Here is an 11033-nt window from a genome sequence, read left to right on the forward strand (position 1 = left end):
GCACCATGACAAACTCTTAGGTGGAAGTTCCAGGGTCAGGCTTAGTCCTGGTTCTGTCCTGAGCTAATTACATCCTTTCATGGACTTTCCCTGCCCAGCCTCCTTTGTTTCCTAGGAGGGCAAATTTTCTACAACAGGCTGACTTCTACAGCTGAAGGGTAACACTGTTTTTCTTCCTGAGCCTAAGCCCCAAGTAATTTAGTATTTCTGAGCTCTAGTTTTCCAGGAATGTCTGCTATGGCCCTGCACTTCTCACATAGGAAGATGTCAGATGGAGCCAGGACATGGAATTCTTTCTGAACCACAAGGTCATGAAAGTTTGCCGTTAAAGCATTTCAGCCCACAGTCCAATTTCAGCCCAGTTCTCTGCCTGAAGTCGCCTTTTAGAACTAAAGATATGTTTTTTTGTCTTTTCTTTATCTGTCAGCTGGGAATAACATGAGTATTACACAAGAAATGCATTGTTCATGTCCAGCTTTGCTTAATAACTGTGCTATGCACAGATTTTTGAGAACTCTCTTGCTGATTCTAATATGCATAATAATGTGAACATAAAACACAGGTTATTTGCTTAGTAATAGCCATGTTTTTGCATAAAGCTGAAGAATTTAGCCATGGAGCAAGAAGAAAAGAACAGGTATACAACATAAGGAGGCAGAAGACTGGAATAAGCACAGACATGGTTCTTGTTTTATAAATGTCTTATGACATCTGGAAGTCTTCTCCCTTCACTGAACTTCAAATATTCTGTGCAGGTGTCTTACTTGTTCATTACTCTGCTATTGAAAACACTCCCACTGTGATTGATTTGGCTTTTTGGGGTTTTGGTGTTTGTTTTTGGTATTTTATAATCTGGGGTTTATATTTAATCAACTAGACTTTTTTTGTCAACTTCTAAAGAAGCTGAGGAAAACCCAAAGCATCACTTCTCTGATCTCTGCAGGTGGAAATGAATCTTGTATGCCTAAAGTAGGGGAAAGAGAAAAGGGCTGGCAGCCCTGGCTTCCATACTTATAAAAAAATAAGAATGTCATCTAAAGAAGTTTTATCAGTCTCCCAGAATGATCACAAGAAGAGATGGTAGTCACTGTACCTGGCGCAAGCTGCTGTGCACTCACTTGAATTTAAGTTCCTTTTCCGATTAAAAAGAAATGGTTAGAAAAAGAGATCACCATTCCTGGTTCCAGCATGAATCCAGCTGATAGGATGTCAGTCCTGGTTTCTGCATCAACCCACCTACATTGGTCCAGCCCATGAGATGTCCAGGGTCCTGGGGGCACTGCCTGGGCTTGGGAGGACATCTCTTTATGGGAAGGTTTCCTTACCCCAAAGATGGGTTTCTCACTTTCTCTGTAAATTAATTATCACGTGCAGTCTATTCTACCAGTCTTTCTGGAAATGGGTGGAGGGCTTCAGGGGTCTTGGATAGTTTTAATCCCACCCTGTAGTCCATGTCCATTTTTTTGTGCTGTGTTGTGGTTGTTTGTCACAGAAAAATGCCCTATCTCTGGCCCCCCCTTCTCCAGCCAAAACCTGATATTTCTCATGGCCGTGTTAATAACAGCAATCCTTGGTTATTACCAACAATTCTTGTCTGTTATTTCCAACAGACCTTGGCTGCCTCCACAGCCGTTCATTTATCAGTGTTTGAGACATACACGTTACCTCCCTATCTTCTGGGAGTCAAGAGCATAAAAAGATCTCATTTTGGACCCTTGTTTAGATGACCCCAAGAGAGTGGGAATTTTCCATCGTAGCCACAATTTCAGTCAGTAACTTCTTTTGAAGGTTTGTTTAAGAAAAATACGATAACAACACTTTGGATTGTTATTCAGCCAAGAAAAATAAGTTTCCAAGGCTGTTCATTAAAAACCAGGTGTTTGTTAGACACTTGTTAGATCTTGGGAGCAGACAGTGTTTTTGATACACTCAACATGGGCTTAGTCCACGTGCAGTTTGTCAAGGTCGAGGCTTAATGAGCATTTCTCAGTTCATAGTGCAGCCACCACAATCCACCCCATGACTAAAGTCAGCTTCTCTGGGTCTCTGCTCCTGGACATGACTCCTCCAAGATTTGGAAATGCTGACTAGCAGAAGACCCTACAGCAAATACCTGCTGCAACCCTGATCAATTCAAGGCCTTGGCACCATGAGTAGCTGCACTGAGCATTGTTTTCAAAGGCTCTGCTTCTCTTTTACTGTAGGAATCTCTATGGTAAAAGAAAACATTGTCCGTAAAACTTCTAGGACACAGATTTTTGTAATACTGGTATGAAATTTTGAATTCTCTAAGGAAAATAAACTGTCACAAATCTCCTCACTTTCTACTGAAGGGACAAGATACATTTCTTCAACTCTGCCTTTCTCATTATAGAGATAATGTGTTCTGAAAATATACATATATTTGCATATAAATATAAAAATTTATTTGTCTGTTTTAAACTTGCAGACAAAAAGTCTCCTTTGTCTGTGATTTTGTCTCTGAAAAAGATGGGAGAGTAATCATATGGGATAAATGCTGCTATCACACACTGCTAAGTACACATATACACACATATTGCTAAATACATTACTTGATACTACTGATAAGATCACAGCAAAAAAGCTTAACAGACATATTATATAGTTAAATCATGTGTAGTTTATTTTTTTAATAAGTTCTAGACATGTTTTTATATTCATGTCTTTCCTCCTCTCTGGTTTTGACATTTAGAGTTTAGTAAATAAATTTACTCTATGGATGGCATTGTGGGAAATTTTCAAAAACACTTGCTATATGTAGGAAACCAAATGTTTTGGTTTGACTGGGATTTTGGTCTCTTGCAGAGAGCTCTGAAACCATGCTCTAAATGTGAGTAAACACTATGGGAATCCTAAAAAAATATACTGGCTTTTGGGCCTGAACAATCAAAGATCAAGCTGCAGTGATTGGGAAGTTTGATCAGAATGGAGAAGCTCTCCCAGTTATTTCTGAACATAGTGTGTGATTTATGGATGAACAGGAGCCAACCTTCTGGGAAAACAGTTTGTCTTGTTTAAAACCTTCCTCACAAGAGTTTAACAGATTTTTTTCAGCTATCTGTTTGCATCGTTGATTACCCTCCTTGCTAAAAATATTGTTTTTACTACATGTTTACATTTTATTGCTGAGCCGTGTGAAACTCCAATTACAGATACTACCCATCTGTGACAAAGAGAGCCCTCCCATCTGGGTAACCCAAAGATCCAACTTCATCTCATACCTGTAAGGAGACAAGCATGTGTGGGTTGTTCCCTGCAGCTGTGGTTCACAGCTGTCACAGCAGGACTGCATTCTTACTTTAAAGAGATGATGGGTTTTCCTTTGGACTCCGCAAATAGCAGTGGTGCTTCGGTGGGGAACAGGAAAGCAATCTGGCTCCCTATTGCTCGACTGAATTGAGTAGAAGGAGTGCATAGGGTGAAAGGGTGGGTGGTAATTATTCACGTAGTGGCAATGATTTGATTTTTTTTTTTTTTTCCTATTGTTTCCAAAGTACCTTAATGTGAGTTTTGGTGATAGGTACAGCTTAACCTGCCGGCCAAGACTGGAGCAAGGTTGCCGCCTAGTGCTCACTGTTAGCTGTCATAAGGCGTCTGCTGCAGTCAGGTTCAGGTGTGAAAAACAAAGCAAGCAGCAACATCTCAAATTAGCAAAGCTTTGGAAATTATGTGGACTTACATCTTGTTGTCTGAAAAGGATTTTAATGAATTGCTTTGCCATCAGGCTGAGTTTGCTTCATCTTTGTTATTTTGTGGCTCTGGCACGAATGACAGGCTGCTAACTGAGCCACATGTTTTTACTCTCTGTCAGTATGTATTAAAAAAATTCCCAATAAACTGCCAGAATCATGTGGGTTCATTAAAAAATATTTGAAGAACAGTGAAACTTCATGCTCCAGAATTACGTTCTCAAAATCAACTTTGTTTTGAAAGAAACCTCTCTCACAGTATGTGTTTCCTTTCATCTTGCAGGGGAAATGGCTGGAATGGTTTCTCTCAGTGTTCTCTGTTCCTTAAAATTAAAACCATCTAGGAAACTGGAGCAGTTAGTTCATACAGATTCTAAGCACTCCATCTTCTGCACATTACAATTTCTGCAGGAGTATAACCATGAACTCCTGAGTCCCTTTGCAACATTTAGTTGTGTGCATTCAGGGTGTGTGTTTTCCACCGTATGAACTGGTAGTTGCACAAAATCAGTAAAGCTGAGCCCGTGCATAACTGCTCAGAAAAGGTCCAGCATGTAAATGCAAGAGGATATTTCACATCATTTAACAGTATTAGGTTTGTACTCCTAAAATTGTTCTCTGAATTACCTGAAACCTCTTCCTCCATTTTCCAGTGGGTTTTTCTTTTTTCTTTTTAATGGATCACGAGGTTTGTCACATCTTTACTGATTTACGATTTATCTGGGTAGGACAGATGCATTTCTGGTGGAACCCCTTTTTATTTTTGGTTTGCCCTTTCTTACAGATGTACATCACAAGCACTATTAAAACAAAGAGTAGCAGGCTAGCCAAGCCCGTCCTTTGTCTGGGAACCCTGTGTGCTGCCTTCCTCACTGGGCTAAATCGAGTGTCTGAGTATCGAAACCACTGTTCAGACGTGATCGCAGGCTTCATCCTGGGAAGTGCTGTAGCCTTGTTTCTGGTAAGTCCATCAGTCCTTCTGTGTTCCCTTTAAATATACCACAGTTAAAAACAAAAAAAACCAACCAAACAAACAAACAAAAAAAAACAACAAACAAAGCCCAAAAGCAAAACAAAACAATTGTAATCACTTGTAGCCTGCAAGATCTAATTATTGCCCCATCCAATTAAAAGTATTATCAAAGAAAATCCTAATATGAAATCAGGTTCATACTAATTGGTAAGTCTAATTTGGTAGCATTTGTACATTTTATATATTTCAATTATTTGAATTACTCTCCATGTTCTTACTTGATCTGTCCTGGAAAATGCTACAAAAGGTGGTGTAGATTTCAATATCAAAAGGAGGGTGTGCTTGAGACTCCTTCTCTGTGTTGCAAAACCTCTCTGTGTTTCTTGTATTTGGCAAAAATGTGAGGTACAGGTGTTCTCTGGGGCTCTGAGCTGTCATCCTGGTTCTCCATTTTGTTTCAGATCATAAAATAAGTGCAATAGAAGAGGTCAGGATAAATTCCCTTGGAGATAAAACCACCTCCCTTTGCAGCTTTTAGCGAAAAGCTGAAATTGTTCCCTCCTCACAAACATACTAAAATATATCAAAGACCTTCCCACATAATCTAGGAAGAGAATCTCTCCAGACTTCGAGTGCAACTGTCTCTCCTATGGGCTGTGTGGTTTAAATGTTTTGTTTGGTAAGAGGTCTCTTGCTGAGGATTTACTCACACAGAAAGCAGTCCAGGTCACTCTCACTATTACCAAGAAATGTGCCTGTCTCCATTTAATCAAAATATGCTTCAAAACTATCCACTGCATAGCAACAGACACTTTATCCCTGTAATCAGGAGGGATTAGGTTTCAAAGGGCCCTTAAATCTTGATTGTCCTGTCACTGATTTTTTTTTTCTATTCTGTACTTGAAAAAGCATCAACAAACCTTCAAGTGTCATTTATTCATGTGCTCATTTCAGATAAAAAGATGTCTACAGCTTCTGACCTCAATCTCCTTGACTTTAATGTGAATAATTTGTCTGGTTCCTGCTGGGAAAGGCAGTTTAAATCTCAGTCATGCAATTTAAGAGGCAGCTGCCCCACGTATCAGGCCAGGACAGTGTCTGTGCTCCCAGTACCTGTTGGTGGCAGTGACAGCCTGTCCCCAGCTGTATTTTGACCTTGCAGACCTTCTGGCACCCTGCAAGTGTCACAAACTGAATTTCAGAGTGGTGGAAAGGGTCTCCCCAGAGGGGTGCTGTCAGATCTCTGGCACAGATCCTGCTGGCACAGGACCCACACAGGCTGCAGCCTGCTTCTTGCTCGGAACTATGGCAGTGAAGGGGAACAGCCAGCAAGGAGATGGCGGCAGGACTCACTCCACCAGTAAATCTGTCAGCTTCTGTGTGTACCTTCTTTTTATCATATCCTCAAGCTACCCACTGCTGTGCATGGTTGCTCTTACTGGCATCACCATCACCATGTGCGTGCTGTGAGTCTGGTCATGCATAAGGGATAAACATACAAATCAAGGATAAACACCACAGTAGTGGTGCTGGAAGCATGCAGGAATGATGCTAAATGGTGCCATCCAGATGTGAGGGAGGTTCAGCCATCCACAGAGCTATGTTCACTGTTTGGAAATGACAAAGTCAAGAGTCTGAAGGGAGTATTTGGCCAGTTAAGGGCATCATTTGTGTAGTCCATGGTTCTGGGATGATAAGGCATACATGGGGGTCTCTGCTGTGTCCAGTGTGAGAATGGTTCATCACCAAAGCAGTCCATCATGCCCAGCCATGTCAGTAACCACAGGTTACTGTGGTTACAACCAAGGCTGACACAGATGATGCCTTGAACCCAAACCCACGTTAAATTCTTTCAGTTGTGCTCCACATAGTAATTTATTCCCTCTCCAGGTTTTTCCTGAGGAGGGAACACACTGACCTCACTCTTTTTTTTTTTTTTTCTGCATTGCACAGGGGATCTGTGTTGTCCATAACTTTAAAGGCAGTCATGCAGCTCCTTCTAAACCGAAGCCTGAAGACCCACGAGGAATGCCACTAATGGCTTTTCCCAGGGTGGAAAGTCCTCTGGAGACACTGAGTGCACAGGTACTGTAAATCTCTTACCCAGACCATCACCAAGCATATTTTCTGTTGCATCAGAGTAAAAAGTAGTTTTGTACCTGACTACACATACCTCATTTCAAGCCTATTGAACAGAGTGAATCTGCATCACAGCAGAGTTTGTTTTAACACATTTATCCCCAAAACTACCAAATACTATAGATCTTCTGCTCCCATACATGTCCACAGCTAAAGAAGTAAGATTTCACATGCCTCACAAACTTTTGCTTAGAAGAATAGAAAACTGAGAAAAAAAGTAAAAATAATTCTGCCTATTTACATTCTAGAAAATTTTTGGGATGTATGAAGGATTTACTCTTTCCTGAGGATAAACTATTCTGTCTTATTCTGTAATAAAAATATTACAGATATTAGGTGTTGTATCCTTATTACTGTTCAGTATCTTCTATAATAAGAAAAAATCATATACTTTTTTCTGTCTCCAAGTCAGCCGAAGAAAAATTGTTAGCATTCTTTCAAGCCTGCAAAAAATAGCTAGTGGGAATATCAATATTGACAGTGTTTCTGTTAAAACGACTAAATTTAAATGGCTTGTGTTGGCATAACTGCATCAGACCCAGTCTTTTCAAAACAGACAAGTAAATGCAACCTGCCAGAAATTCTGAGAACAAGGATAAACTGTAGTTGATGAGTTATCTGAAATACAGTGGTGTAATTTATTTGGTCTTTAAATTGTACTTCCTTTATTAAATGACCTGTTACACATGATGCGTGGCAAGATCAATTGAGACTTTTGTTAAAATCTCTGTAAAATAAACTGAAAAGAAGAATTTTTTTTAAAGAAAAGGGAAAAATACTGTCTCTAAAGTCTGGAAATACTTTGCTTAATTGAAGAGTCAATTTTGATTAGGCAAAGATGTACTGGAAGTCTTTCCACTAAATCTGCAGAACTGTGTGCATGAGATGTTCTCTTGATGGGTTTATAGTCCAGAAACTAAGTGCTACTTATATATCTACATTGTGTTGGTTAGACAGAAGGGCTGAGCAGGTGAAAATATTCATGAGCTGTGAGAAACATTTTGTCCAGTCAGCTGTTTATAGCTACTGGACTGTGAAGTGCAGGTAGGGACTGAATAACTGTTGATGTAACTGAAATCAACCAGATCATTTTCTTAAATTATAATTATTGGCCATAGATCGGCAAGTTTTAGGAGTGAGGGTTTTTCCCACTGCTTTTGCACATTAGTAGAGTATGTCAGTGCTAGACTGCTGTACACAAACATTCATGTGTCTGCCTTTTCCTCTTTGCAGAATCACTCTGCCTCTATGACTGAAGTAACCTGAGATGGGAGATCAGCAGCCGAAGCTATTTTTTACTACCCTCCAGTAAAATACTCCAAGACACACAGTTACTAAATGTCTAACTCTGATGACCAGTATTATGTTATGTCTAGTTAGAGGCTAATGTTTTGTACTTTTTTTGTATGAGGAAGTGATGTAGCTTGCCCTGATTTTTTGTCAGCTTTAATATTATTATGCCAGACTTTAAAAGCAAAACAGAAAAAGAACAAAAAAAAACCTTTTCTTGTTTAAAGTGTGCACTGAGGAACTACATCTATGGAATTGTTGATGTTGTTATGTGATATTTGTACACAATTTTTTTTCTTCTCAGTTTTGAATTTATATATCTTGGGGGGAAAAAATTCACTTTTACCTTTTCTTACCATAAGAAGCTCTGGGTCAGATTCTCCTCTGAGTAAACTCAGCATGGATCTGAAGTAATTGCATATATTTAATTCATATTAACAGTGATCAGGAATCTAACCTGAATGATACTATCAACAAGAAACAAAAATCCATCCTTGATTCAGTGAGCTACTTAAGTGTTCCCTAGGAGTTAATGGACTTCAGTTACCACCCAGTTCCCAGACTAGAAGAAGCATGTTCTTAAGCACCTCATTGATTCAAAGCCAGATTGTTCTAGTGTGGGTGATTGTGCCAGTTATTGAAGAATAACTAAAACAACATCCTTGGTCTGCAGTATAGACAGACAGGACGTCAAAATTTATAGTAGTAGCTGATAGCATGTGAGCTGACTATATCATCTTCCTAGACCCTCATTCCTCCCCAAGGCCCAGCTAAAGCTCCCAGTGAAACCTGGCTTCAGGAATTGACTATGGGGATATACAGCCACCACTGCGGGGCTGAGGCTGCGCTGTAAGTGTTTCATCATTTCATCATAGATTTGTGGGGTAACTAGTGACACTGGTGCAAAGGAAAAGTGGCACCACTCCTTCACCACGGTGGCATTCCTTGGCATTCACATTGGCATAGCCAAGAAGCCAGTTTTGCTGCCCAAAATGTATTTTTTTTTTCCTGAGGAGCTTTGACAAGCCAAGAAAAAAAAAAGACAGAAAGGAAAGAGAAGACAGAAAGAAAGACAGACAGAAAGAAAAAGAGAGACAGAAAGACAGAAAGACAGACAGAAAGAAAGAAAGAAAGAAAGAAAGAAAGAGCTGAGTCTGTAGTAGCAGTCTGCATTTTTTTGTGAATTCCGCCATACAGATCAAAACTGCTATTTTACAATTCAACAACTTTGTCTAAGCATTATAAAGACAACTAAGTATGGATTGGGAATGGGAAGAACAACAAAAAAAAAGCCCACTTACAATGGTTACAACTAGAGCAGAGGCTTCATTAAATGATTTTTCACTGTTTCTAGGATTTTCCTGCATCTCATTCTAGCATGGTGATAACTGCTGTATGTCTCCTTTAAAGAATGGAGCCTCTGTACTTTTATTGGAATGTTTACCTCACATTTCCATGTTGGTTCTTCTTGGCTTTTTTTTTTTTTTTTTTTTGGTATATTTTTTCCAAAACAAAAGCAAAAAAATTTATCAAAAAAGCAAACACATGAGCCAGTCTTTCATTTGCCTATGACACAAAGAAAATCTGGAATGTCTGTGTCTGGTTGTGTGGTGTTTCTTCCTTCTTCTGATTCCTGCTTCTGGCTTAGGAATATAAGGATCAGACTTGGTCCATTCTTTCTGTGGCCATGAGGATCCTTTGCCAAGTGTTCTGGGTTCCTCACTACAGCTGTAATCAAAATTCCAAAGGGAAAAACCTATTCTGAGTAATTTTATTAAGAAATATCCTCCCAAGCTGGCTTTTTCACACTTTCTTCTGATCTTCATTACTGCTCTGGCCTAAAACAAAGGGCAGGGCTTCTATTTATTTATTTATTTATCTGTAATTCAATTTAACTTCAGTGAAAAACTTTTAAAAGCCCAGGGATAAAGCGATTAAGCATCTAGAAATCTTGCCCTTCCATGGCACAGGTGCTGGGTGCAGGACTTCAATGTCATTTCAGATTTCTGCTTTTTCAGCTTGTTACAAGCAGTTAAATGTTTTGCATCACAAACACCTATGTGTTTGATCCTCTTCCCTTGTACTCCAGTCTCTGCAGCTTCCTGTGCTGAAGGAAGCATGAGGTCTGCACCTCCAAGGGACTGGTATGTCTGGGATCAGGGAAATGGCAGTTTGACTCAACTCAGACATAGCAAAACACAAGACAAGCTGCTGTCGAGCTCCTTTCTTGTCTATCCCTATTCCCAGTCCAGTTTTTCACTCTGTTCTGATCACATTACGTAAGCTATCAAAATTACATCCTCAGAGATACACAGAAAGGGGAATGAGCACAAAGTGCAACTACAACTGGAAGTATTTTCCCAGCTAGTGAGTGTTAAAGATGAAGCAAGGAGGTGCAGGTATCTCTGGTTGTGATGGAAGGACGTAACTTCATGAAAAAGTAACTTCCAATTCACTGCTCCTCAACAGCCTCTGAAGCCAATAAGATGACAGTTAGCCATTTGTCACACTGTGGTTTCCCATAAGCTACAGGGGAGGGATTTGTGAACATTCAGCCTTCCATGGTGATCAGTGAAACATCCCCAGTGCACTCACCCCATTTCACCCCATAGTGGAACATGTAGTTGTACACTTACACTATTCTGTCATTCTCCAATAGTCAAAAGGAGAAAAGAAACCATTTCTTAAATTTCTTCAGAGCTTTTGAGAAGAAAGCAGTACTTGAGAAGTTTGCTCAGTTAAGAGACTGAGCACTGTAAACACAAAAAAGCAGCAGTGCCTGAGTGTGCTTCATGCATCTGCATGCTGAAAGAAACCAGGGAAGCAAGGGTTCAAGGCTTCCAGTGGTACAACCAGGACATTTCTGGATTCTTTCCAGAAAGATCACATAGACTCTCAACTCTACTGGAAACAACTTGTTT

General features: G+C 39.8%; 1 protein-coding gene across 2 annotated transcripts in view; it reads left to right on the forward strand.

Annotated features, from left to right (window-relative positions):
- PLPPR1 (phospholipid phosphatase related 1) overlaps positions 1–9706 on the forward strand; it is a 119574-nt gene extending 109868 nt beyond the window's left edge. For both annotated transcript variants that reach the window (XM_053932278.1, XM_053932277.1), the window contains exons 6-8: positions 4495–4671; positions 6637–6768; positions 8056–9706. In XM_053932278.1, coding sequence (XP_053788253.1) covers positions 4495–4671; positions 6637–6768; positions 8056–8088 — 342 coding nt within the window. In that variant the 3' untranslated portion in view covers positions 8089–9706. The remainder of the gene's footprint in view (positions 1–4494; positions 4672–6636; positions 6769–8055) is intronic.
- The last annotated feature ends 1327 nt before the right edge of the window (positions 9707–11033 follow it).

The sequence above is a fragment of the Vidua chalybeata genome, chromosome Z (assembly GCF_026979565.1).
Source record: "Vidua chalybeata isolate OUT-0048 chromosome Z, bVidCha1 merged haplotype, whole genome shotgun sequence".
In the NCBI taxonomy this organism is placed as follows: Eukaryota; Metazoa; Chordata; class Aves; order Passeriformes; family Viduidae; genus Vidua; species Vidua chalybeata.